Genomic DNA, 25,568 nt, shown 5'->3' with positions numbered 1-25,568 from the left:
TGGCAGGGCTGTTGCAAGATGCGAGCTGCTCAGATACGACCAGGGTGGGGTGGCAAATAAATAAATGCTGTTGTCCGCAGGCTCAGGCGGATGTCACTGTATTGGTTACACTGCAAGTAGAGATGCCAGACCATGTCTGCACAGAGATGGAGTCAGCAGCCACAGAATACATGCATTCTGATTGCAAACCGACCCTGGACAGAATCCATCCACCTAGGCATTTATATAAAGCTTAGGAATCTGTGGGTCCACGTATCTGGTACTGGTTTCGCTGGCATGCGGAGGCGAAGGGACTAGCTCGATGGTTCTCTAAGGTTTGCACTGGTGACCCCTTCACACAGCAAGCCTCTGAGTGCAACCCCCTTATACGTTAAAAGCACTTTTTAAAATCTTTAACACTATTATAAATGCTGGAGGAGAAGGAGGGTTTGGGGGTGGAGGCAGACAGTTCGCGACCCCCATGTAATAACCTCATGAGCCTCTGAGGGGTCATGACCCCTGGTTTGAGAACTCTTGGACTAGCTGGAACCTAACAGAACTTTTCCATCTCTTGGTCTCTATGGATACAGGCTTCAGTCTGACGAGGGAAGTGGGGCATGGGCAGCAGCATCAAGGCAAGGACCTTCAGCTACAGTCTAGAAACTAAAGCAGGATCAAGGCCACCAACTGCAGAGCCCCCCAGAGCAGCTTGCAAACCCCAAGTCATCCCCTCACCGCAGAACTGGAAGGGCCCCTTCCTCTAGGACCTGCTCTGTGTATGCATGTGCTCACCTCCAAGTGGTGACCCTCAAACCGCTCCCCCGCCCGACTGCACAGCTAGAAAAAACAGCCTCAGTCCTGGAATGCCTCCTGTGGACCCTTCAAGCCCAACTCCCACTGAACAGAGGAAGGTTGTGCAGATCCCACTGTGCCAACCCAGTGCCCTTCCTCCCACAGCCTCAGTCTGCGCTTTGCCCCAGAGAACACATCCCAAGAAGGGCTTTTACTGCCAGGGGGGTTTGCTCTGGAGGGGCAGCCACTGCAGCAGACCAGAGCAGTCCCATGTGAGAAGTTGCCCAAGTACAATTCCCTGGAAAGAGCGAGAGGAGCAGTTACCTCCGTGTCCATCGTAGACAGAGAACATGGCCGTCTCACTGTCCAGCTCAGGAATACAGTTGTGAGCATCCTGAAAGAGAAAGCACCAGGTCAGGAGTGTTGGGGTTGCACTGGCTCCCAGCAGATGACCTGGCATGAATGGAGCTGAGGGGCAGGAAAATATGGTACTAGCACAGACACACTCACATTTCACACCTGGAGATTTCTCCACTCCCACCCTGTTCTCACAAAACCAGAGGAGGGCAGGAACAGTAAGCAGCAGTGCCTGGGGCCGTGTCTCACTACAGCTGCTACAGCAGCACAGCTACATGCCACTGTGGCGCAGACACTTCCTTCAGTGACAGAAGGGGTGTTGCTGTCGCAGGAACTCCACCTCCCTTATCCATGGTATCTAGGCTGATAGCAATCCTTCATTGACCTAGCTATGTTGCCCCAGAGAGTGGGTCAGCGCAACTACAGCAGGCAGGGGGGTGAATTTGAGACCCCACTGAGACACTCCCAGACCCACAGCACACTCTCCATCTACAGGTCACCAGTGCAGCTCACTCCTCTGGGGAGGGGCATGCAAATCTTCAGCCTCCTGCCATGCACAGCAACCTCCTCACTCCTCCAGACTGAGAGCTCATTAAAATGGTAACTTGAGATTCTGCCAGTCCCGAGCCAGAATCCAGCCCTATCCATCCAGGCTCCCATCACCGTACCATCCGAGTGTATTTATCCCCACACCCCCTGTGTGGCAGGACAGGGCTATTGGCCCCATTGTACAGATGGGAACGGAGGTCCAGGGAGACCAAGTGCTTACCTACACAAGAAACCAACTAGGGCAGAGCTTTTCTTGACCTGCTGCTCACAAACCGGGAAGAATTAGTAGGGGAAGCAAAAGCGGGTGGGAACCTGGGAGGCAGTGACCATGAGATGGTCGAGTTCAGGATCCTGACACAGGGAAGAAAGGAGAAAAGCAGAATACAGACACTGGACTTCAGAAAAGCAGACTTTGACTCCCTCAGGGAACTGATGGGCAGGATCCCCTGGGAGAACAACATGAGGGGGAAAGGAGTCCAGGAGAGCTGGCTGTGTTTTAAAGAATCCTTATTGAGGTTACAGGGACAAACCATCCCGATGTGTAGAAAGAAAAGGAAATGTGGCAGGCGACCAGCTTGGCTTCACAGTGAAATCCTTGCTGATCTTAAACACAAAAAAAAAGCTTACAAGAAGTGGAAGATTGGACAAATGACCGAGTATAAAAATATTGCTCGGGCGTGCAGGAGTGAAATCAGGAAGGCCAAATCACACCTGGAGTTGCAGCTAGCAAGAGATGTTAAGAGTATCAAGAAGGGTTTCTTCAGGTATGTTAGCAACAAGGTGGTGGTCAAGGAAAGTGTGGGCCCCTTACTGAATGGGGGAGGCAACCTAGTGACAGAGGATGTGGAAAAAGCTAATGTAGTCAATGTTTTTTTTGCCTCTGTCTTCACGAACAAGGCCAGCTACCAGACTGATGCACTGGGCAGCACAGAATGGGGAGGAGGTGACCAGCCCTCTGTGGAGAAAGAAGTGGTTCGGGACTATTTAGAAAAGCTGGACGAGCACAATCCACGGGGCCGGATTCGCTGCATCCGAGAGTGCTAAAGGAGTTGGCGGATGTGATTGCAGAGCCATTGGACATTATTTTTGAAAACTCATGGCAAACTGGGGAAGTCCCAGACAACTGGAAAAAGGCTAATGTAGTGCCCATCTTTTAAAAAGAGAAGGAGGAGAATCCTGGGAACTACAGGCCAGTCAGCCTCACCTCAGTCCCTGGAAAAATCATGGAGCAGATCCTCAAGAAATCAATTCTGAAGCACTTAGAGGAGAGGAAAGTGATCAGGAACAGTCAGCATGGATTCACCAAGGGCAAGTCATTCCTGACTAATCTAAATGCCTTCTATGATGAGATAACTGGCTCTATGGATGAGGGGAAAGCAGTGGACGTGTTGTTCCTTGACTTTAGCAAAGCTTTTGACACGGTCTCCCACAATATTCTTGCCAGGAAGTTAAAGTAGTATGAGCTGGATGAATGGACTATAAGATGGATAGAAAGTTGGCTAGATTGTCAGGCTCAACGGGTAGTGATCAATGGCTCCATGTCTAGTTGGCAGCTGGTATTAAGTGGAGTGCCCCCAAGGGTTGGTTGAACAAACTCCTTTTGTTAATATCTTCATAATGATCTGGAGGATGGTGTGGATTGCACCCTCAGCAAGTTTGCAGATGACACTAAACTGCGAGGAGAGGTAGATACGCTGGAGGGTAGGGGTAGGATACAGAGGGACCTAGACAAATTAGAGGATTGGGCCAAAAGAAATCTGATGAGGTTTAACAAGAGCAAGTGCAGAGTCCTGCACTTAGGATGGAAGAATCCCATGCACCGCCACAGACTAGGGACCGAATGGCTCAGCAGCAGTTCTGCAGAAAAGGATGTATGGGTTACAGTGGACGAGAAGCTGGATATGAGTCAGCAGTGTGCCCTTGTTGCCAAGAAGGCCAATGGCATTTTGGGATGTATAAGTAGGGGCATTGCCAGCAGATCGAGGGACATGATCGTTCCCCTCTATTCGACATTGCTGAGGTCTCATCTGGAGTACTGTGTCCAGTTTTGGGCCCCACACTACAAGAAGGATGTGGAAAAATTGGAAAGCGTCCAGCAGAGGGCAACAAAAATGATGAGGGGACGGGAACACATGACTTATGAAGAGAGGCTGAGGGAACTGGGATTGTTTAGTCTGCGGAAGAGAAGAATGAGGGGGGATTTGATAGCTGCTTTCAACTACCTGAAAGGGGGTTCCAAAGAGGATGGATCTAGACTGTTCTCAGTGGCAGCAGATGACAGAACAAGGAGTAATGGTCTCAAGTTGCAGTGGGGGAAGTTTACGTTGAATATTAGGAAAAACTTTTTCACTAGGAGGGTGGTGAAACACTGGAATGCGTTACCTAGGGAGGTGGTGGAATCTCCTTCCTTAGAAGTTTTTAAGGTCAGACTTGATAAAGCCCTGGCTGGGATGATTTAGTTGGGGATTGGTCCTGTTTTGAGCAGGGGGTTGGACTAGATGACCTCTCGAGGTCCCTTCCAACCCTGATATTCTATGATTCTATGAAATGTACTGGCATGACTATACCATCATAGCACACCAGGAGAACGACAGTGGTAACATCGTACTGGTAGTTATGCTGGTAAGTTTCCCCATGTAAACAAGCCCCGAAGGACTCGGCCAAAGTCAAACAGGGAGTCTGTGGCCCCTCCCACTGCTGGGCTCCTTTCCCCAGTTCATAAGCAGCCCAGAGCTATGCACACTGGAGCGTCACCTGCTCCAGTCATACCTGACAGGAGGGAGAGAGCGTCCCACTGACCAGTGAGAGCAGGAAGTGGTATGGAGGCATCACCACACTCCCCAGGCCCTCACAGGAGATCCCTGTACACCTGGGCTAGAGATCTTTCCCCTCTCTCTGGCCTGAATGCGCCAAGCCTGTCCTGAGCACACCAAGTGGACTCTGCCCCGTGTAGCTGGGTAACAGTGTCCTGAAGGGCAGGCTGAGGAGTCCAGAACTGACGCTGTCCCCCACTGTTCTCTGGGCACTGGAGCGAATAAGAAATAGTGTCATGCAAATCCCACCTCCCAGGCAGGTGTGTCTGCCACGGCACTAGTGTCAGAATCCTGCTCATTCTCCAGCCACCCAGGCAACCTCCCAAGTGAGCCAAGCAGAAAGGGTGGCCCGCCAAGGGGACTGTTTAACACAAAAATGAAACCCTTCCTGGCCTTTATCTATAGGCACTCAGCCACTGAGGTAACGAGCACAGGACAATCACCTATACAAAGCAGAGTATCAGCCGTCTTAGTCTGTATTCACACAAAGAAAAGGAGTACTTGTGGCACCTTAGAGACTAACACATTTATTTGAGCATAAGGATGATGCATGCATCCGATGAAGCGAGCTGTAGCTCACGAAAGCTTATGCTCAACTAAATTTGTTAGTCTCTAAGATGCCACAAGTCCTCCTTTTCTCTATACAGAGCAGAACATCATAGCGCTGCAGACAAGGGCTCAAGACCAAATTCCTTCCCCGCCCCAGACCTGGGCCAGGAACAGCAGCTGGCAGTGACTTGGGCTGGAGTTGAAGCACAGACTGTACCTTTCAGACTAACAGTTCTCTGGCTGGTGCTCAGCCTGCAGGGGGTGTTTGTGTGAAATGCCTGGACATCTCTAAATGCTGAACACTCCCTCTCAACACAGGTGCTTTGTTCTTTGCTTGGTACTTGGGGATGGCTCTGGTAACAGTAGGCCATGGAGAAGGAGGGAAAAAGCTCCTCAGGTCACCTGCTGGATATTCTCCGAGCTGATTGCTAAGAACTCAGTGGCAGAAGCCTGGGAAGGGGACACTTGCAGGAAATCAAACAATGGCCAAGATAAGGTGTCATCACAGAAAACACCTCAGGACTTGAGAAAAGGTCATGCTGTTAACTGGGGGGAACCCAGCTGCCAAGCTGAGGCCAAGTCCCAGCCTGGGGGATACTCCGAGTATCCGGATGGGTGGGCAGCAACAGCTGGAGCAGAGTCTGACAGAGACAGAGCATACTGCAGCATACTGTCTCTGTCAGACTCTTGACTGGCCCCCTCCAGCCAGGAGCCCTGCCAGTTCTCACTGGGCGAGCAGGGGAGTCTGGGGTTTCCATGCAGGTGACAATCATTTTCCAGCACCAATCCACTGTCTCGTCTAACCTTAGAGGCTGGGGAGCCAGGGGGAAAGGGCAGCTCCCTGTGCTCTGCTCCCCTTCCAATCCCAGAATGGAAGGTGGAGGGAAGGAAATAGGCTGATCCAATGCATCCAACAGGGATTGTCATGGTTATCTGAATGCCACTGAGGGAGTTCTGTTGGGCTGGACCCAGAGTTCTGGGACAGGCTCGTTTACACTGGCACAGCAGATTAAATCCTACGCTAGGGTGACAGTAAGTGCATAGTTAAAAACTCGAAAATCAGGAAAAGCCAGAGGAACTTGATTTTGGCATGGGTCCTTCCTTTACTGTATCTTTATTTTTTATGGTATAGCAGAGAGACTAGAAAGGAGAATCTCCCCTGCAAAAGCCTTTGTTTATTTCTGTGGAAGTATCAGGAAATCTGTGTCTTGGCTCTTTTGCCAGGGGACTACTTGACTGAAACGTAGCGTAGCCTGGACGTTCTCAGCCCTTAACCACAGTGGTAGGGGTGTTGAATCCTTAGTAAGAGAGTTTGTTTCCATGGGATTTACATATGGCATTAATGAAAACAGAGTAAACCAAGTGAATAAACATCCCTTCATTGTAGTGGTGATGGCACTGTCCTACCAGGTCCCCAGTTGACCAGTGTCATTTCTAGATGGAAACAAGAGCTCCATTTAATGTCAGAACAAGCCAGGACCTTCTGTTTGTGTGTCAGACCTTCTTCATCCACTACGAGCAGCAAAATGGGCCCTAGCCCCAATAGGTCTTCCTTGTAGGTCACCATTAATGCTGAACACACAGCTTAAACCCTGCCCTCTTGGACCAAGAACTCAGCCTCTCCAGGGCAGAGCCATCTTTGTATTATATCTTTGTACAGCACCCTGCAGAGCAGGGCTCTAGCCCATGAGTGGGGCTCCTGGGCACCGTAATGCTACAAATAATATTTGGGTGGGGTGCGTGATGACACTGGTTTAATTAAATACAATCCAGTACAGCAGCTTCTGACATGTAAACGTAATGTAATCAGGAAATTGGGAGAGACAGCTACTGTGTGGTGACAAGGTGGGTGTAGGCGCCTACAAAGAGAACACAATGACTTCTGTACAGTCACTTGCCAGAAAATTCTAAGAAAGCTGGAGAGCTGGAATCACAAGAAAGCAGCCAGGATAAACCCTAGGTGGCTGAATGGCAGCTAATTCACAGCAAAAAATGGAAATTCTGTCACAAGAGATTTCAGAGTAGCAGCCGTGTTAGTCTGTATTCGCAAAAAGAAAAGGAGTACTTGTGGCACCTTAGAGACTAACAAATTTATTAGAGCATAAGCTTTCGTGAGAGCTGTAGCTCACGAAAGCTTATGCTCTAATAAATTTGTTAGTCTCTAAGGTGCCACAAGTACTCCTTTTCTTGTCACAAGAGAATTTACCACAGAGAAGAATCTCAGATTGTAAATGCTTTGGGCCAGGGACCATGTTTTCATTTTGTTTGTCCAGCGCCTAGCACCACACTGGTCCTACAGTAATACAAACAACAACGACAAGATACTTGGGCAGAAAGAGGGAGCTTAGAGCCTGTGATGGTGCTGCCTGTGAGAACCAGCCAAGGTCACTCAGTCAGGGTGAACTGCAAACAGAACAGGGCAGAAAACCCCCAAACGCTGGTGGGAATTCCACTACTTAGATTTACCGAAACAGCCCCAAACAGCTTCTATAGTACCTCCCTGGGTACTCAGAAGTCCAAATAATGCAGTTCCCTTAAAGTACCCAGCTGCAGGCCTCCATCCAGACACACGTCACACAACGGATGATAAATTCTGAAAATCTTATTTCATCATAGAAAAAAAAAAAAAAAAGGTTCTCCTGACCTCAAAGGACCAAGCGCCAGACCCAGGTCAAATGATAACTCAGATCTTACCCAAAATACACGCTTACAGTCAATCCTTATTAACTAAACTAAAATTTATTAAAAAAAGAAAAGAAAGAGCGTGCTGGTTAAAAGATCAATATACATACAGACTTGAGTTCAGTTCTTGAGGTTCAGATACATAGAGATGAGTTTGTAGTTGCCAAAAGTCCTTCTAGAAATAGTCCATGGGTTACAGTCCAATGTCCATGTTCAGGGTGACTCCAGTCAGTGACTGGGGATCTCAATCCTTATGGCTTAAGGTTTCCCCTTCTTGAAACCTAAAGCAGATCTGAGATGTAGAAGAATCGTGTCCAAAGGTTTTTATACATTTCCTGCAGCCATTTGGCCTGAGAAAACAATCGGCTTAACTTTCCTTCTTCCAAAGATCATGGCAATTAGCACAGGATAATTTATCCATTAAACAGTTCAGACACAGGTTATCAGAACCTTCAAAGAGACATATAGACAATAATACTATTTCACTCAAGTGTCTTCCTAAATGTTAATATTCCTCTTTTGATCTTTGAATCAAAGCTATAGCAATAAACAAGACTTGTTTGCTTACATCACAAGACCTGAACAAACTACCCTTCTATCTCTAACAATGCCAGCTGCATTTCAAAGCTCTATTCATTTACAGATCTTCCTAACCAGTCTTTAAAGTTCAGTCATGGGTCAGGTCAGTCTGTGAATTAATTTACTAACATAGCTGCTACTCTGAAACCTGTGAATTAATTAACTCTTTCTGGCCCTGTCACCTTTCAATGAGATATTATATTATACTCACAAAGTCACACCCCCAATGCAAAATTGATGCGGGAAGGGATGACACAAACATCACTGACTGCATCCCAAGAGTTCCCCATCCTGGGTTCGGTCTCACTGCAGCTTGTACTGGATTAGAAGCCATATTAGTGTATAACAGAAATGCTTTACCAAAGTCATGTTCAATAATATGATTGAATCTTTTTACAAACTCAAGTTAAAACTTGGTTAGAACAATAGTGGGTTAGATCTGCTCTTGCTGCATGGTTCCTGTATGTCTTATATGATCTTGCCAAGACCAAAAGAACATAGCTATTTTATCCACACAAGCTCTGGCAAATGTTTGAAACCCAATTAACATCAAGTCCATGAAGATATTAATGTTGTCCATAGTACAGGAATCTTGGAATTTAGCTGTGAAAGCAATATGGTTGTGTGCCTCAGTTTCCCTTTTCCTACAGCACATCAGGTTTGGAATGTCTTTTCCCCTGTGAAAAGTTCCAAGACTGTTTACAGGCATTAACTGTGCAATATCAGTATAACAAGGCCTTTTAATACACAAGATCACACTTTGTATCACTTTTAACATATTCAAGGGATTTTCCAAAAGGCACATTGTACATTTTTACAGCTTTGGTAATAGCAACACATTAGTTACAAGAATTACCATTAGCAATAACAAATTCATTGCAAGTGTCCATCTACAATCATTTTTGACAAGTGAGCTGTAGCTCACAAAAGCTTATGCTCTAATAAATTTGTTAGTCTCTAAGTGGCCACAAGTACTCCTTTTCTTTTGACTGCTACTGATTCCAAGGCTGGACTCAGTCTTAAAGAGATACCATCCATTTTCACTAACAAGCTAGACTCAGTGTTCTGTTGTTCTTCCCTTACCAACCTCTGCTTCCACATGGAATCAGATGTTAAGTTCACTGAGAGACTACAAGTCATATCCAAGGTGTCTTAGAGATGAGAGTATACCTGCCATCCCCTGCATTTTCAAGAGATTAGCTGCACAGCTGTTCTACTCTGCAAACTCAGCTACCAAGTCTTCCCTCTGAACTCAAGACACAGACAGTTCACTTACAGAATCAGCATGGAGACATTCCTCTCTCAACAACCTTGTCTCCCCAACAAGCTGGCCAAACACAGCCACCTGGTTATAGGACTGCTCAACTTTCTTAACAGCTAAAAGAAAAGGAGTACTTGTGGCACCTTAGAGACTAACAAATTTATTTGAGCATAAGCTTTCGTGAGCTACAGCTCATTTCATCGGAAGCATTTGGTGGAAATGCATTGGAATTTTTCCACCAAATGCATCCGATGAAGTGAGCTGTAGCTCATGAAAGCTTATGCTCAAATAAATTTGTTAGTCTCTAAGGTGCCACAAGTCCTCCTTTTCTTTTTGCGAATACAGACTAACACGGCTGCTACTCTGAAACATGGGGAAATAGTTTTACTTTGTGTAATGACCCATCCACTCCCAGTCTCTATTCAAGCCTAAGTTAATTGTATCCAGTTTGCAAATTAATTCCAATTCAGCAGTCTCTCGTTGGAGTCTGTTTTTGAAGCTTTTTTGTTGAAGAATTGCCACATTTACGTCTGTAATTGAGTGACCAGAGAGATTGAAGGTTTCAGAGTAGCAGCCGTGTTAGTCTGTATTCGCAAAAAGAAAAGGAGGACTTGTGGCACCTTAGAGACTAACAAATTTATTAGAGCATAAGCTTTCGTGAGCTACAGCTCACTTCATCAAATGCATCCGATGAAGTGAGCTGTAGCTCACGAAAGGTTATGCTCTAATAAATTTGTTAGTCTCTAAGGTGCCACAAGTCCTCCTTTTCTTTCAGAGAGATTGAAGTGTTCTCTGAATGGTTTTTGAATGTTATAATTCTTGACGTCTGATTTGTGTCCATTTATTCTTTTACGTAGAGACTGTCCAGTTTGGCCAATGTACATGGCAGAGGGGCATTGCTGGCACATGATGGCATATATCACATTGGTAGATGTGCAGGTGAACGAGCCTCTGATAGTGTGGCTGATGTGATTAGGCCCTATGATGGTGTTCCCTGAATAGATATGTGGACAGAGTTGGCAACGGGCTTTGTTGCAAGGATAGGTTCCTGGGTTAGTGGTTCTGTTGTTCGGTTGCTTGTGAGTATTTGCTTCAGGTTGGGGGGGCTGTCTGTAAGCAAGGACTGGTCTGTCTCCCAAGATCTGTGAGAGTGATGGCTCGTCCTCCAGGATAGGTTGTAGATCCCTGATGATGCATTGGAGAGGTTTTAGTTGGGGGCTGAAGGTGATGGCTAGTGGCGTTCTATTATTTTCTTTGTTGGGCCTGTCCTGTAGTAGGTGACTTCTGGGTACTCTTCTGGCTCTGTCAATCTGTTTCTTCACTTCAGCAGGTGGGTATTGTAGTTGTAAGAATGCATGATAGAGATCTTGTAGGTGTTTGTCTCTGTCTGAGGGGTTGGAGCAAATGCGGTTGTATCGTAGAGCTTGGCTGTAGACAATAGATCATGTAGTGTGATCTGGGTGAAAGCTGGAGGCATGTAGGTAGGCATAGCAGTCAGTAGGTTTCTGGTATAGGGTGGTGTTTATGTGACCATCGCTTATTAGCACCGTAATGTCCAGGAAGTGGTCCAGGCTGAGGTTGATGGTGGGATGGAAATTGTTGAAATCATGGTGCAATTCCTCAAGAGCTTCTTTTCCATGGGTCCAGATGATGAAGATGTCGTCATCAATGTAGCGCAAGTAGAGTAGGGGCATTAGGGGACAAGAGCTAAGGAAGCGTTGTTCTAAGTCAGCCATAAAAATGTTCGCATACCTTGGGGCCATGTGGGTACCCATCGCAGTGCTGCTGATTTCAAGGTATACATTGTCCCCAAATGTGAAATAGTTATGGGTGAGGACAAAGTTCAGCCACCAGGTTTGCTGGGACATTATCGGGGATACTGTTCCTGACGACTTGTAGTCCATCTTTGTGTGGAATGTTGGTGTAAAGGGCTTCTACATCCATAGTGGCTAGGATGGTGTTTTTAGGAAGATCACTGATGGACTGTAGTTTCCTCAGGAAGTCAGTGGTGTCTGGAAGATAGCTGGGAGTGCTGGTAACGAAGGGCCTGAGGAGGGAGTCTCCATAGCCAGACAATCCTGCTGTCAGGATGCCAATGCCTGAGATGATGGGGCGTCCAGGATTTCCAGGTTTATGGATCTTGGGTAGCAGATAGAATACCCCAGGTCGGGGTTCCAGGGGTGTGTCTGTGCGGATTTGTTCTTGTGCTTTTTCAGGGAGTTTCCTGAGCAAATGGTGTAGTTTCTTTTGGTAACCCTCACTGGGATCAGAGGGTAATGGATTGTAGAAAGTGGTGTTGGAGAGCTGCCTAGCAGCCTCTTTTTCATATTCCGACCTATTCATGATGACGACAGCACCTCCTTTGTCAGCCTTTTTGATTATGATGTCAGAGCTGTTTCTGAGGCTGTGGATGGCATTGTGTTCTCCACGGCTGAGGTTATGGGGCAAGTGATGTTGCTTTTCCACAATTTCAGTCTGTGCACGTCGGTGGAAGCACTCTATGTAGAAGTCCAGTCTGTTGTTTCGACCGTCCGGAGGAGTCCACCCAGAATCCTTCTTTTTGTAGTCTTGGTAGGAAGGTCTTTGTGGGTTAGTATGTTGGTCAGAGGTGTGTTGGAAATCTTCCTTGAGTCGGAGACGTCGAAAATAGGATTCTAGGTCACCACAGAACTGTATCATGTTCGTGGGAGTGGAGGGGCAGAAGGAGAGGACGTGATCGTTCCCCTCTATTCGACACTGGTGAGGCCTCATCTGGAGTACTGTGTCCAGTTTTGGGCCCCACACTACAGGAAGGATGTGGATAAATTGGAAAGAGTACAACGAAGGGCAACAAAAATGATTAGGGGTCTAGAGCACATGACTTATGAGGAGAGGCTGAGGGAGCTGGGATTGTTTAGTCTGCAGAAGAGAAGAATGAGGGGGGATTTGATAGCTGCTTTCAACTACCTGAAAGGGGGTTTCAAAGAGGATGGCTCTAGACTGTTCTCAATGGTAGCAGATGACAGAACGAGGAGTAATGGTCTCAAGTTGCAATGGGGGAGGTTTAGATTGGATATTAGGAAAAACTTTTTCACTAAGAGGGTGGTGAAACACTGGAATGCGTTACCTAGGGAGGTGGTAGAATCTCCTTCCTTAGAGGTTTTTAAGGTCAGGCTTGACAAAGCCCTGGCTGGGATGATTTAACTGGGACTTGGTCCTGCTTTGAGCAGGGGGTTGGACTAGATGACCTTCTGGGGTCCCTTCCAACCCTGATATTCTATGATTCTATGATTCTATGAGAGGCCCCGAGATAGGACAGATTCTTCTGCTGGGTTAAGAGTAGAGTTGGACAGATTAACAATATTGCTGAGTGGGTTAAGGGAACCAGTGTTGTGGCCCCTTGTGGCATATAGTAGTTTAGATAGTTTAGTGTCCTTTTTCTTTTGAAGAGAAGCGAAGTGTGTGTTGTAAATGGCTTGTCTAGTTTTTGTAAAGTCCAGCCACGAGGAAGTTTGTGTGGAAGGTTGGTTCTTATGAGAGTATCCAGGTTTGGGAGCTCATTCTTAATCTTTCCCTGTTTGCTGTAGAGGATGTTGATCAGGTGGTTCCGCAGTTTCTTCGAGAGTGTGTGGCACAAGCTGTCAGCATAGTCTGTGTGGTATGTAGATTGTAATGGATTTTTTACCTTCAGTCCTTTTGGCATGATGTCCATCTGTTTGCATTTGGAAAGGAAGATGATGTCTGTCTGTATCTGTACGAGTTTTTTCATGAAGTTGATAGATTTCCACTCCATACAGCTAAATTCAGTGCCTTGCATAATGCGTAAGGTATAGGGATACTCGTCTTCCACTATCCACGACTTCCCAAACTGCTGACTAGATAAAGCCATCAGCTCACAAAGCTGCCTAGGCTCATTCAAAATCTGCTTGTTCTCCTCTCCCTTTGCTTGTTCTAATTCCAGATTTACTTCTGAGACATTAGACCGACATTCAGAAACTTCATTCACAGCCAAACAGCTACTTTCCAAAGACAAACTTTTGGAAAAACCCTCCATAGACACAACCTGAGGATTAATCCTCCCCTATGCCTGGTTTGTGTTAACTTGACTGAACATAGCTTTAATATCATTTCCAATCGTAAGATCCTTAGGGATTGTGTTTTTCACTCCCGCAATCATGGTGCCCTCAAATCCCTTCCATTTCAGGTGGATCTTAGCCAAAGGCACCCTGACAAAATACTCAGATACAACACCACTTACACTTTTACCTGGCAAATAATCTTCCTCCCGATTAGTCTTGCTTTAACTAAGGTAATATCTGCTGCTGTGTCCCTCCATGCCATACACCTCACTCCATTCACTTCTGCACAGCTAATAAACTCTGCATTATTTTCCCCATATTTAGCTTTAATTTGAGTTTTAAGGTCAAATGCTTCACAGACCACAGAAACAGCATTTGCACACAGGGCACCAACACTGGGCTGTGTGTGGCTTGCCTGTGAGTTTATAATAATAGGATTAGCATTTACCGTGGCATTTGGGGTTGCTGGTTTTGGGCTGCCCTTCAGGGTTGGGCAATCTGGTCTCATGTGGCCAAGCACACTACAGTGATAGCATGTAACCTGTTTATTCTTGAGGAGAACGCTTTTTCCCTCTGGGCCCCCATGAGCTCCTTTATAAGAATCAGGGCCAAGTTTACTTTTCAATCCTGCCCTCCACTTGAACTGGGGAGAATGGTGATTAGCTTTCCCATGGGATTTCCACCCTTCCCAAGCCCTGTTTTGGGTATGGGCATCTGCAATCTCATTTGAGCAGGGGGTTGGACTAGATGACCTCCTGAGGTCCCTTCCAACCCTGATATTCTATAATTCTATGATTCTGTTATCTCTGCAGCCCGTAGGACTGACTCAGGGTCCCTATCACACACAGCTGCTCTCACATGGTCAGTCACAATGTCTAAGAACTGTTCCAAAGTTATTAAATCCAGCAGTTTTTCAAAACTCCCATGCACCTTTGCTCCCACAACCCACTTTTTAACAAAACCCATCAGCTTATGAGCACATTCTACAACAGTACAATCATTAAACATCTTAAACCTTCTAAACTTACTCCTGATTCTTACAGGGTTAACCCTGAATCGCCTTAAGACAGAATCTTTAAACCGCTCATAATCCAAGGCTTCTTGTTCCCCCAATTCATTAAATACCTCCCTGGCTTTTCCAGTCAGTCTGGTCAGCGGGACAGGCATTCGCTGACCATCGGGGATCTGGTAGAGATTGCAGAGACTTCAGAGGTAGACAAAGACTCCTCTATGTCCTCAGTATCGTTGTAAATGGGACACATCCTCTCCCAGTTCTTCTCACGGTGGTGGGGAAGTGGAGTACCAGGTGGCGATGACTTTCTCCGCTCTTCCATGACTTGGAGCTGAAGTTTGGCCATCTCCTGTTCCATCTTGTTACCTCTGTTGAGCTTTCTCCTCAGCAGCCAGCAGCCCCAGATGCCCCTTACGAGCTCGCTCTTCCAATTCAGCCTGCTTTTGCTTTTCCAGCAATTGAAGAACTGCTAGATTCTGTTCATGTTCCAGGTGCAGTGTATTTGCTGCTTTTTGCATCCTAATTTTTTCTCCATCTTCTGTAGCGTCCGGTAAGGGCTGTGCTCCTGCCCCCCGATCACTGACCATTAAAGGATCACTCAGTTCTTGATTTGCAGCTTTCTTTCTAAAGCTTACCCCCTTTTCTGAACACAAATCTTCCAGGGCTTTTTTGTCAAGACCCTCATATGCTCTTTGCTCACCCATTGCAACTGCTCTTTAACCAACCAAACTCTCACTACCAAAATTCAAATTTGGATAGCGTGGGGTTCTGACCCAAAGCTTAATTGACCTGGTTCTGTGGATCCTGCCAACTACGCCACTATGACGGTGCTGCCTGTGGGAGCCAGCTGAGGTCACTCAATCAGGGTGAACTGCAAACAGAACAGGGCAGACAAACCCCAAACACTGGTGGATATTCCAATACTTAGATTAACCCAGCCAGCACAAAGCAGATTCTATAGCACATCCTTGGGTACTCAGAAGTCCAAATAATGCAGTTCCCTTAAAGTACCCATCTGCAGGCCTGCTCCAGACACACTTGTCAAACATAGGATGATAAATTCTGAAAATTTTATTTCAACATAGGAAAGAAAAGGTTCTCCTGACCCCAAAGGACCAAGCCCCAGACCCAGGTCAAATGCCAAAATACACGCTTACAGTGAATTCTTATTAACTAAACTAAAATTTATTAAAAAAAGAAAAGAAAGAGCGTGCTGGTTAAAAGATCAATATACAGACAGACTTGAGTTCAGTTCTTGAGGTTCAGATATAGCAGAGATGAGTTTGTAGTGGCCAAAAGTCACCTTCAGCTGCCAACTAAAGCCTCTCCAGCGCATCATCAAGAATCTAAAACCTAACCTGAAGGACAACCCGTTACTCTCACAGATCTTGGGAGACAGGCCAGTCCTTGCTTCCAGACAGCCCCCCAACCTGAAGCAAATATTCACCAGCAACCACACAAAATCACTAACTCAGGAACAGAGTAGCAGCCGTGTTAGTCTGTATTCGCAAAAAGAAAAGGAGTACTTGTGGCACCTTAGAGACTAACAAATTTATTAGAGCATAAGCTTTCGTGAGCTACAGCTCACTTCATCGGAATGCATCCGATGAAGTGAGCTGTAGCTCACGAAACCTTATGCTCTAATAAATTTGTTAGTCTCTAAGGTGCCACAAGTACTCCTTTTCTTTTAACCCAGGAACCTATCCTTGCAACAAAGCCCGTTACCAACTGTGTCCACATATCTATTCAGGGGACATCATCATAGGGCCTAATCACATCAGCCACACTATCAGAGGCTCGTTCACCTGCGCATCTACCAATGTGATATGTGCCAGCAATGCCCCTCTGCCATGTACATTGGCCAAACCAGACAGCCTCGACATAAAAGAATAAATGGACACAAATCAGACATCAAGAATTAGAACATTTCAAAAACCAGTCGGAGAACACTTCAATCTCTCTGGTCACTCGATTACAGACCTAAAAGTCGCAATATTACAATAAAAAAACTTCAAAACCAGACTCCAACAAGAGACTGCTGAATTGGAATGAATTTGCAAACTGGACACAATTAACTTAGGCTTGAATAAAGAGTGGGAATGGATGTGTCATACACAAAAAGAAAAGGAGTACTTGTGGGGTTTTTTTTTCCTCCAAATGCATCCGATGAAGTGAGCTGTAGCTCACGAAAGCTTATGCTCTAATAAATTTGTTAGTCTCTAAGGTGCCACAAGTACTCCTTTTCATTACACAAAGTAAAACTATTTTCCCATGTTTATTTTTCCCCCCCTACTGTTCCTCACACGTTCTTGTCAACTGCTGGAAATGGCCCACCTTGATTATCGCCACAAAAGGTTGTTTGTTTTGCTTTTTCCCCCCCTCTCCTGCTGGTAATAGCCCACCTTAACTGATCACTCTCATTATAGTGTGTATGGTAACACCCCTTGTTTCATGTTCTCAGCATGTATAAATATCTTCTTACTATATGTTCCATTCTATGCATCCGATGAAGTGGGCTGTAGCTCACAAAAGCTTATGCTCAAATAAATTTGTTAGTCTCTAAGGTGCCACAAGTCCTCCTGATCTTTTTGCTGTCTACAATAGGGAAGCTTTCGAACATTTCTCACCATTGCTGAGAGCATTCCAGCTCCAGCAGTGCTAGCAATATTGGGAGCCCTAGCATAGATGGATTGTGGTGTTTTTAACACCAGGTCCTGTTCAGAGCACATTAACTGAGGGTGTTAAATCACTGGCACCAGCCAGGGACTGTCCATTACAAGTCCACCCCTACTCTTGATAAATGGACAATAGCTACCTGAGTGTCTCCAAGTGCCAAGATCTCTTACTCGTTAAAAACAAAAACAAAAACAAAAAAAACCAACTCCAGAGGCCTCCAAACAATACATTTAGCTTGTCTATGCACCTCTGTGTTCCTGTTACCCATACTCTTGTCCACTGGGTTCCACACTCACCTGTCACATGTTCCCTATTTAGACAATTATATATTTGCCCAGAGCCCAGCAGAATGAGGCCCTAAGCATGACCTGGGTGTCCAGGCCCTACTGAGATATAAATAAGTTAAAGTTGTCAAACATTTTCCATGTGAGCATTTCTACTACACAAACTTTTATTGGGAGTCACCTACAAATGTGTGTCACCCATCTACACTAGAATTTACAACTGTGCTAATTAACACCACCCAGAACTGAAAGTTCAAGTGCAAACATACAAAAATACATGTTACTCAGAGCTTCCACCCAACCCCATGGGAAAGTGAAAAATCTAATTAAAATCATGGAAAAGACAAATCTCAAAGCAAGTCAACTCATGGAGGGGGAGAGACTATGGCACTGGGACCCTAGGAAATGCAATGTGCTGGCCAAGTTCGGCTCAGTGCCACATGTGAGCCCACAGGCCATCACAGGAAATCTGCCGCTAGTGCAGCTCAGGGCACCAGTGTTTCTACCTCTGTAAACACACCCAAACCATAGCTACATTTAATGGTCCCACCACTGTTGCTGCTAGCAGGGAGTTTTGCCTATGAAGCTGGCCATACAGTACAGCTCCAGGCTCAGGCCTTGGTCCAATTTCAAGTGGTCAGGGGCAGATGTACCAGGCCTTAGAACCTTGACAACACTTGGAAAATTGTGCCAAAGTGTCTACTGCTGCTCCCATTGCTTTGGCTCCACCAGCATTAGGAACAGAGGCAGCCCTAGCAGAGTCACACCATCAAACATGCACCGTCTGTTGAGGACCGCTGCACCAGAGCAAGCACGATTGATGGCGTCAGACAGTACAGTAGAGTGAAGCTCCCAGGTCTGGCTCAACCCTGCAAAACCACGAATCTCTGGGGGTGGCCCCTCTTTGTGTATCGATGGCATGTCTGAAAGCACACATTTCTGAAAGCTGGAGGGCCTGTGTCCAATCTAGTGACATAGCCAAAGAGACGCAATTCTGCCTTTGAATGGAGTGAGTGAGCAGAGTCTCACCCACATCATCAAACCCACCTTATTTCAAACACTTCCAGCCTGTCTGCCCCAGGGCTCTCAGCATTGCTCCCACTAGTGCTGACACGGCCTACCTGCCCAACACACCCCTGCACCCTGTGCTACCTCAGTTCAACCTCCACCAACAGCCCCAAGCACTAACCGCCTAGCAGAAATCGCAGTGTGCATCCCCCCTGGGTACTAACACTGTCCTTATGCTACTACTCCACCTGTGCAGAGCTCATCAGCGCAATCGGACTGGGACACCACCATTCAGTCACCTGGGCACAAGCGCACACAGCATTCACCTGAAGGGTGCAGACAAAAGCTTCGTGGAGTTTCTCCCACACGTGCTGTGCTGAGCCATCTATTTCCATCCCAGTTTCTTTGAAAGGCAGCACAACTTTTTACAGCCCCCCTCCCCACCATGTAGTTCAATGAGAAATCAGAAAAAGCATCTGTTATGTTTTCACTCTCACATACAAAAAGGCTGAAAGGATTTTACTCAAATTTTGTAAACACTTCCCCCAAAAAGCCTCGAAAATTTCAGCCTAAAGGTGAAGGATTCATAGTCTCAAGTGTGTGACGAAAGAGGGACAAGATGGGTGAGGCAATATTGTATCTTTTATTGGATCAATTTCTGTTGTGAAAGAGAGAAGCTTTCAAGCTACACACAGCTCTTCTTTTTGTTACTAGTAAGATGGCTACAATATTTCAAAAGCTGTAAATCATTTGATACAACCCTACTTGGAAAAATAAATATCAGTGGGCTTGGATGTGACACTGTCTCAGAGACTGTGAACTAGCCAAAGGCTGAGTGTAGACAAAAAACTATAATCAATCAAACACCACTCTGTTGAGAGGAGAGCTGTACAGCAGGGAACAGAATTAGAATTAGCCCTTTCCTAATTTAACATCTTTGTTAATAATCTGGAAGATGGGAGCAAACAGCACATTAATAAAATTCACAGAGGGAGTTAAATGAAGAGAAGTTGTACATACTACTGAGGGCGAGAAACAATGTGAAGGGATGTGTGCAGTCTCCATAAAGAGGGAGTGTTACTAAGAAATTCCAACTGGTGATGAGAGCCTTACTTTGCTCCTGACCCTTGGCAGCCAGGTCCATTTTTACCCTGGTTTTAGTTTGGGCTGCGGACTGCAACCCTAACTAGTATGGTAGTTACGCTCCCATCTGGCTGCAGGAGCCTGCTGTATACCAAGGTCAGCCCCGGGACTTTTTTAACATAAGCAAGACTCTTGAGATATTAGATACACGGACACAGAATAAAATGAGATTTCACCTGAACAAATGCAGCCAATCCAGCTGGTGACAGACTCCAAAACCCAGCTCCTCATTGATTTATAGATTTTAACACCAGAAGGGATTATAAAATCATCTAATCAGACTTTCAGCATGACACAGGCCATGGTGTCTGACCCAGTTACCCCTGTTTTGAGCCCAATGATTTACATTTGACTAAAGAATCTTCCAGAAAAGCAGCCAGTCTAGATCTAAAGACATTAAGGGATGGACATCAAGGGATCCCTGCCCTTGGCAGTTTGTCCCAATGGTTCCTCACCCCACATTAAAAATGTGCAAAGGAGAAACAGGGTAGCAGGAATGGGTGAGACACTTGCAGCGGGGAGAGCAGAGAGGAAGCTAGCCAGGAGACTGCAGCGTGATATGGCTCCAATGAAAGGTCAGTACAGTTTGTGGCTACTAATACATCACATTCTACAGCAGGGAAAGGATGGTCTCTCACTCCTCAGCTCAGGGAAATCCCAGCTAGGATTCTGCTCTCAGCTCTGGCCCCTCAATTGCACCAGACTCATGTCACTGAGCAAGGAGCGGGCAGTCTGTCCCCTCTGTATGGCTCCTCTGGGACTACAAGAATATACTGTGCTCTGTTCTGGGCATTTAATTACCAGCAGGATATTGAGGGCTTGGCAGGAAGTTCAGAGATGAGCCACAGACATGCCCCAGGCTGGAAAAAGTGTGCTATGGGGTGTTAAAACAAGTGAAATCCCACCAACTCTGCAAAACAACAAGTGAGGGAAAGACACAATAGCATCCTGGGGATGTTTCACTATCAGTTTGGGGAAAGAGAGAATTAAATGTACAAAGAAACAATTAAGGGTGAATCTCAGGAGAGATGGACAGATCTGGCTGAGGAAGGGTCGGGAGACACTTAACACAGAATTCTCTGCAGGGAGCCTGTCCTGAGAGAGAGTGACGGGACCTAACAAGGCTTTAAAGGGGGCCTGTTGTACTTAATGTCACCCTCCCCTCCACCCTAGGGCTCCCCCCCCGGGGTCCCGCGCACCCCCCCATCTCTTCTCCCCCCCCGGGGTCCCGCGCGCCCCCCCATCTCTTCTCCCCCCCCGGGGTCCCGCGCGCCCCCCCATCTCTTCTCCCCCCCCGGGGTCCCGCGCGCCCCCCCATCTCTTCTCCCCCCCCGGGGTCCCGCGCGCCCCCCCATCTCTTCTCCCCCCCCCGGGTCCCGCGCGCCCCCCCATCTCTTCTCCCCCCCCGGGGTCCCGCGCGCCCCCCCATCTCTTCTCCCCCCCCCGGGGTCCCGCGCGCCCCCCATCTCTTCTCCCCCCCCCGGGGTCCCGCGCGCCCCCCCATCTCTTCTCCCCCCCCCGGGGTCCCGCGCGCCCCCCCATCTCTTCTCCCCCCCCCCGGGGTCCCGCGCGCCCCCCCATCTCTTCTCCCCCCCCCGGGGTCCCGCGCGCCCCCCATCTCTTCTCCCCCCCCCGGGGTCCCGCGCGCCCCCCATCTCTTCTCCCCCCCCCGGGGTCCCGCGCGCCCCCCCATCTCTTCTCCCCCCCCGGGGTCCCGCGCGCCCCCCATCTCTTCTCCCCCCCCGGGGTCCCGCGCGCCCCTCACCTCCATGGAGACCCGCCAGCCCTGCATGGCGCTGAAGCCGAAGTGCAGCGGGCGCGGCCCAGCCCCGGCGCCGTCCCCCGAGCTCTTCACCGTGCTGGGCTGGGACAGGTAGGCGCCCATGGTGAGGCGGGCCCGGGCCCTGCCGCGGGGCCGAGCGGGGACGGGCGGGACGCGAGCGGAGCGCGGGAGGGAGGCGGAACCAGGCACCACGGAGTCACCGACCGGAACCAGAGCAGCCGGAAGCGACGGCCATAGAGTCCCGCCGGGGGCGAGCGAGCGGCCGGAAATACCTGCCACAGAGCCGCCGCGGGCGGACAGAGCGGCCAAGGGCGGCCGGGCCGCAATCTAGGCCGCGCGCGGGCTCGGGGGGAAAGCTGGGGGCGGGGCCGGGAGCAGGAGCTCCGAGGCCCTGGGGGGCCCGGGGCCACCCTCCCCCACGTGCTCCCCCCACCCCTGGGACCCCTGTGTGTGCGCGCGCCCCTCCCCCACGGCATCCCCCCGGGCCCCTCTGTGCCCCTCCCCCATGTCATTCCCACCCGGGCCCCTCTGCGCCCCTCCCCCACTTCATCCCCACCCCTCTGGGGCCCCTGTATTTGCCCCTCCCCCTCATCATCCCCCACCCCTGGGGCCCTGCCTGCGTCCCTCCCCCCATGTGCTTCCCCCACCCCTGGAGCTCTGCGTGCACCCCTCCCCCACGTCATCCCCCACCCCTGGGGTCCATGTGTGTGACCATCCCCCACCCTCCAGGGACCCTGTTTGTGCCCCTCCCCCACCCCCTGGGGTCCCTGTGACCCTCCCCCATGTGCTTCCCAGGGCCCCATGTGTGACCCTCCCCCATGTGCTTCCCCCACACCCGGGGCCCCCCATGTGTGCCCATCCCGCAACATGCATACCCCCTGCCCTGGGGACACTTTGTGCACCCCTCACCTCCCCCACACACACATCCCCCACCTCCCAGGGATGCTGTGTGCACCCCCCATCTCTCAGGGACCCTGCGTGCACCCCTTCCCCATATGCTTCCCCTGGGGCCCTGCGGGCGCCTCTCTCCCACAAGCTTCCCCCCAATCCCCGGGGCCCTTCTGCGCCCCTCCCCCATGTGCATCCCCCACTTCCCAGGGACCCTGTGTGCACCCTTCCCCCACCCCCTGGGGTCCCTGTGTGTGATCCCCCCTGCCCCTCAAGGACCCTGTGTGTGCTTCCCATCCCCCATGTGTCCCTCCTGGGGACCCTGTGTATGATCCCTCTACCCACGTGCAACCCCTGCCTCTGTGACCCTGTGTGTGTCCCTTCTTACCCCGTGTGCCTCCTCCCACTGTGTGCATTGCCTGCCCCCCCGGGGACTGTATGTGTGCCCCCTCCCCCCATGTGTACCCCTGGGGACCTGGCCATAGGCTCCTGTTTGCATGCCACCATGGCCCATGGGCTGTTTTTGTATTCAGGATACCATGTCCCTGGAGTTGCTGTGGCGATGGGGGAGCTGGCACAGTTGCAGTTTGGGGCCCACTGCTATTGAGACACCCGACCTGACTAGCTTGAGGCAATCCTGCCTGGCTGCAACAGAATCCGTACCTTTTACAGTGTAGCAAGGCAACTTGGCTCCCAATCTCCCCATGAGCCCTCTGAGTGTGAGCTCATCCAGGCAGCACAGGACTTGCAACTTTCTGAGTGCTTGGAAAATTCCCAGCATTTTGTGGGTGCTACTGGGAACAAATATACTAGAGAGGGGGCAGTTCACAATCCAGAGAGTGTTAAACTGTGTTTGGTTGACACCTAGTTAATTCCAGCACTTAGGAGAAAACATAAAGTGAAAGGCTGATAAAATTCCCAAACCAGAGAGACCTGCCAAAGGGTGGACTGGAGACCTGATGAATTTCTCATGGAGAAGGGAAAGGTTTTATGTGGTCCCTGAACCCTTCCAAGCTTTTATACATCAGAAAAAGCAGGAATGGCACATATCCAATGTGTTTGATCAGTAGGTCACATTTAAGATGAAAGACTAAAAGTCTCTTGGTACCACTGAGGCAACTGGACACTGCTAAGAGCAGGATCCCAGCCTTCATTTGCCTTCGGATGGCCCCACCTCATTGGCACCTCCAGCAATTGCTGAGCTGGAAAAGTCCCAAGAGGGACATATTTATGAGCTTGTAACTGTGTTTAACGTGATGAATGTTTTGTGTCCGTTAAAGAGTTGATCATATCTCTTCATTTGTTCTTGGTCCTCAATTATATTCTCCCCCTGCACGTTCTTTCCTGTGGGCCTGATCCTCCTCTTCCCTATGCATGTGGGCATGGAAACTGGCACAGTAGGGGTCGTGGTGAAGTGGGAAGGTAGGAGGACCTTGGGCTTCCATTGCAAGGGGTTGCACAGGATACAGCTGTGGATACCATCTGTCTTCTCCTTGGAGTATTTTCTAGGAAGGAGCAGGCCCCATGGTCTGAGTACATTCCTGGGTGAAGTCCTTCAGAATCCTCACCAGTTGTGACCAACCATACGTTGCATAGAGTATTTTCCATATAATACTAGAAAACTGATAAATGTTGATAAGTGCACAGTAAGGCACATTGAAAAGGAGTACTTGTGGCACCTTAGAGACTAACAAATTTATTTGAGCATAAGCTGTAGCTCACGAAAGCTTATGCTCAAATAAATTTATTAGTCTCCAAGGTGCCACAAGTACTCCTTTTCTTTTTGCGAATACAGACTAACACGGCTGCTACTCTGAAACCTGTCAGTAATGCACATTGGAAAACATAATCCCAACTATACATATAAAATTATGGGGTCTAAATTAGCTGTTTCCACTCAAGGAAGTCAATTTATGAGAGCCAGACAGAAAGGGAAACATAATAATATCACCCTGATTCAGTGCTATGCTCTGACAAATGACAGTGATTAAGAAGTAAAGGACAAATTCTACCTTGCACTACAGGCGGAGTTAGAGAGAGTACCACACCATGACCTAACTATCGTCATAGGAGACCTGAATGCCAAGGTCGGTAAGGGCAACACAAACAATGACAGAGCAATGGGAAGACATGGGTGTGGCATCATGAATGAAAATGGAGAAAGGCTTGTTGATTTCTATAATATGAATGACCTAGTCATTGGCAGAACCCTATATGAACATTGTGAAATTCACAAGCTGACATGGTATTCTCCAAGTGGCAGAGATAAGAACCGGATTGACCATATCATGATCAATGGCAAATGGCGACACTCACTGACAGATGTGAATGTGAGAAGTGGTGCAGATGGTGGCAGCACCCACCACCTTGTGACAGCCTCTATCAAGCTAAAACTGAGAAGTGTGGGTCCACCAAACAAGGGACATAGACGTTATGATAAGCTAAAGTCCCTTGAAATATAGAAAACCTTCGTTCTGCAGTTAAAGAACAGGTTTCAAACACTTGCAGACCTTGATGAAGAGGGAATGCAGATGAGGAGATCAACAAGAAGTGGGACAAAGTAACAGCAATTTATAAACAGAGCAGTGAAGCCTGTCTAGGCTACCCGCAGAAGAGAAGGAAGGAGTGGATTACACCCAGCACATGGAACTCCAGAGAAATCAGATCAGCCCTGAAGAAAAAAGTTTTAGACACAAAAATCCCAGAAGCTAAAGAACAGATACCATGAGCAATATAGCAAGGCACACAGGGAGGTCAAATGCCTTGTGAGAGCGGACAAACTGCATTATATTGGTAATCTGGCAACACGAGCAGAGGATGCAACTGCTCATGGTGAACAAGGAACCGTCTATAAAACGACGTGGTTTATCAGTGGTAAACAACAGACACCAACAAATACACTCTACAGGAACAAACGAGGACACCAACTAACAACCGAAAAAGAACAAGAAATGCACTGGACAGAGCACTTCAAAGAATTGCTGAACAGGGCACCACCTAAAGAGGAAGCAAACATCCAGGAAGCAGAAAAAGATCTTGATATCAGACACCTCAACTAAGGAAGAGATCATTCAAGCCATCAAATCCTTAAAAAATGGGAAAGCTCCTGGCAAGGATAACTTGAATGCAGAATTGTTCAAGGTAAATCCTAAATT

General features: G+C 48.1%; 1 protein-coding gene across 1 annotated transcript in view; it reads right to left on the bottom strand.

Moving 5' to 3' along the window:
• The window catches only part of PPM1G (protein phosphatase, Mg2+/Mn2+ dependent 1G), a 34,699-nt gene extending 12,937 nt beyond the window's left edge, over positions 1 to 21,762 (bottom strand). The window contains exons 1-2 of the mRNA XM_038397666.2: positions 21,508 to 21,762; positions 1,096 to 1,165 (exon numbers count right to left, since the gene is read on the bottom strand). Coding sequence (XP_038253594.1) covers positions 1,096 to 1,165; positions 21,508 to 21,627 — 190 coding nt within the window. The 5' untranslated portion in view covers positions 21,628 to 21,762. The remainder of the gene's footprint in view (positions 1 to 1,095; positions 1,166 to 21,507) is intronic.
• Between the last annotated feature and the right edge of the window lie 3,806 nt (positions 21,763 to 25,568).

Source organism: Dermochelys coriacea, chromosome 3 (assembly GCF_009764565.3).
Source record: "Dermochelys coriacea isolate rDerCor1 chromosome 3, rDerCor1.pri.v4, whole genome shotgun sequence".
Classification (NCBI taxonomy): Eukaryota; Metazoa; Chordata; order Testudines; family Dermochelyidae; genus Dermochelys; species Dermochelys coriacea.
Note: the sequence above shows the minus strand (reverse complement) of the source record. Positions and strands in the feature narration are given on the sequence as shown.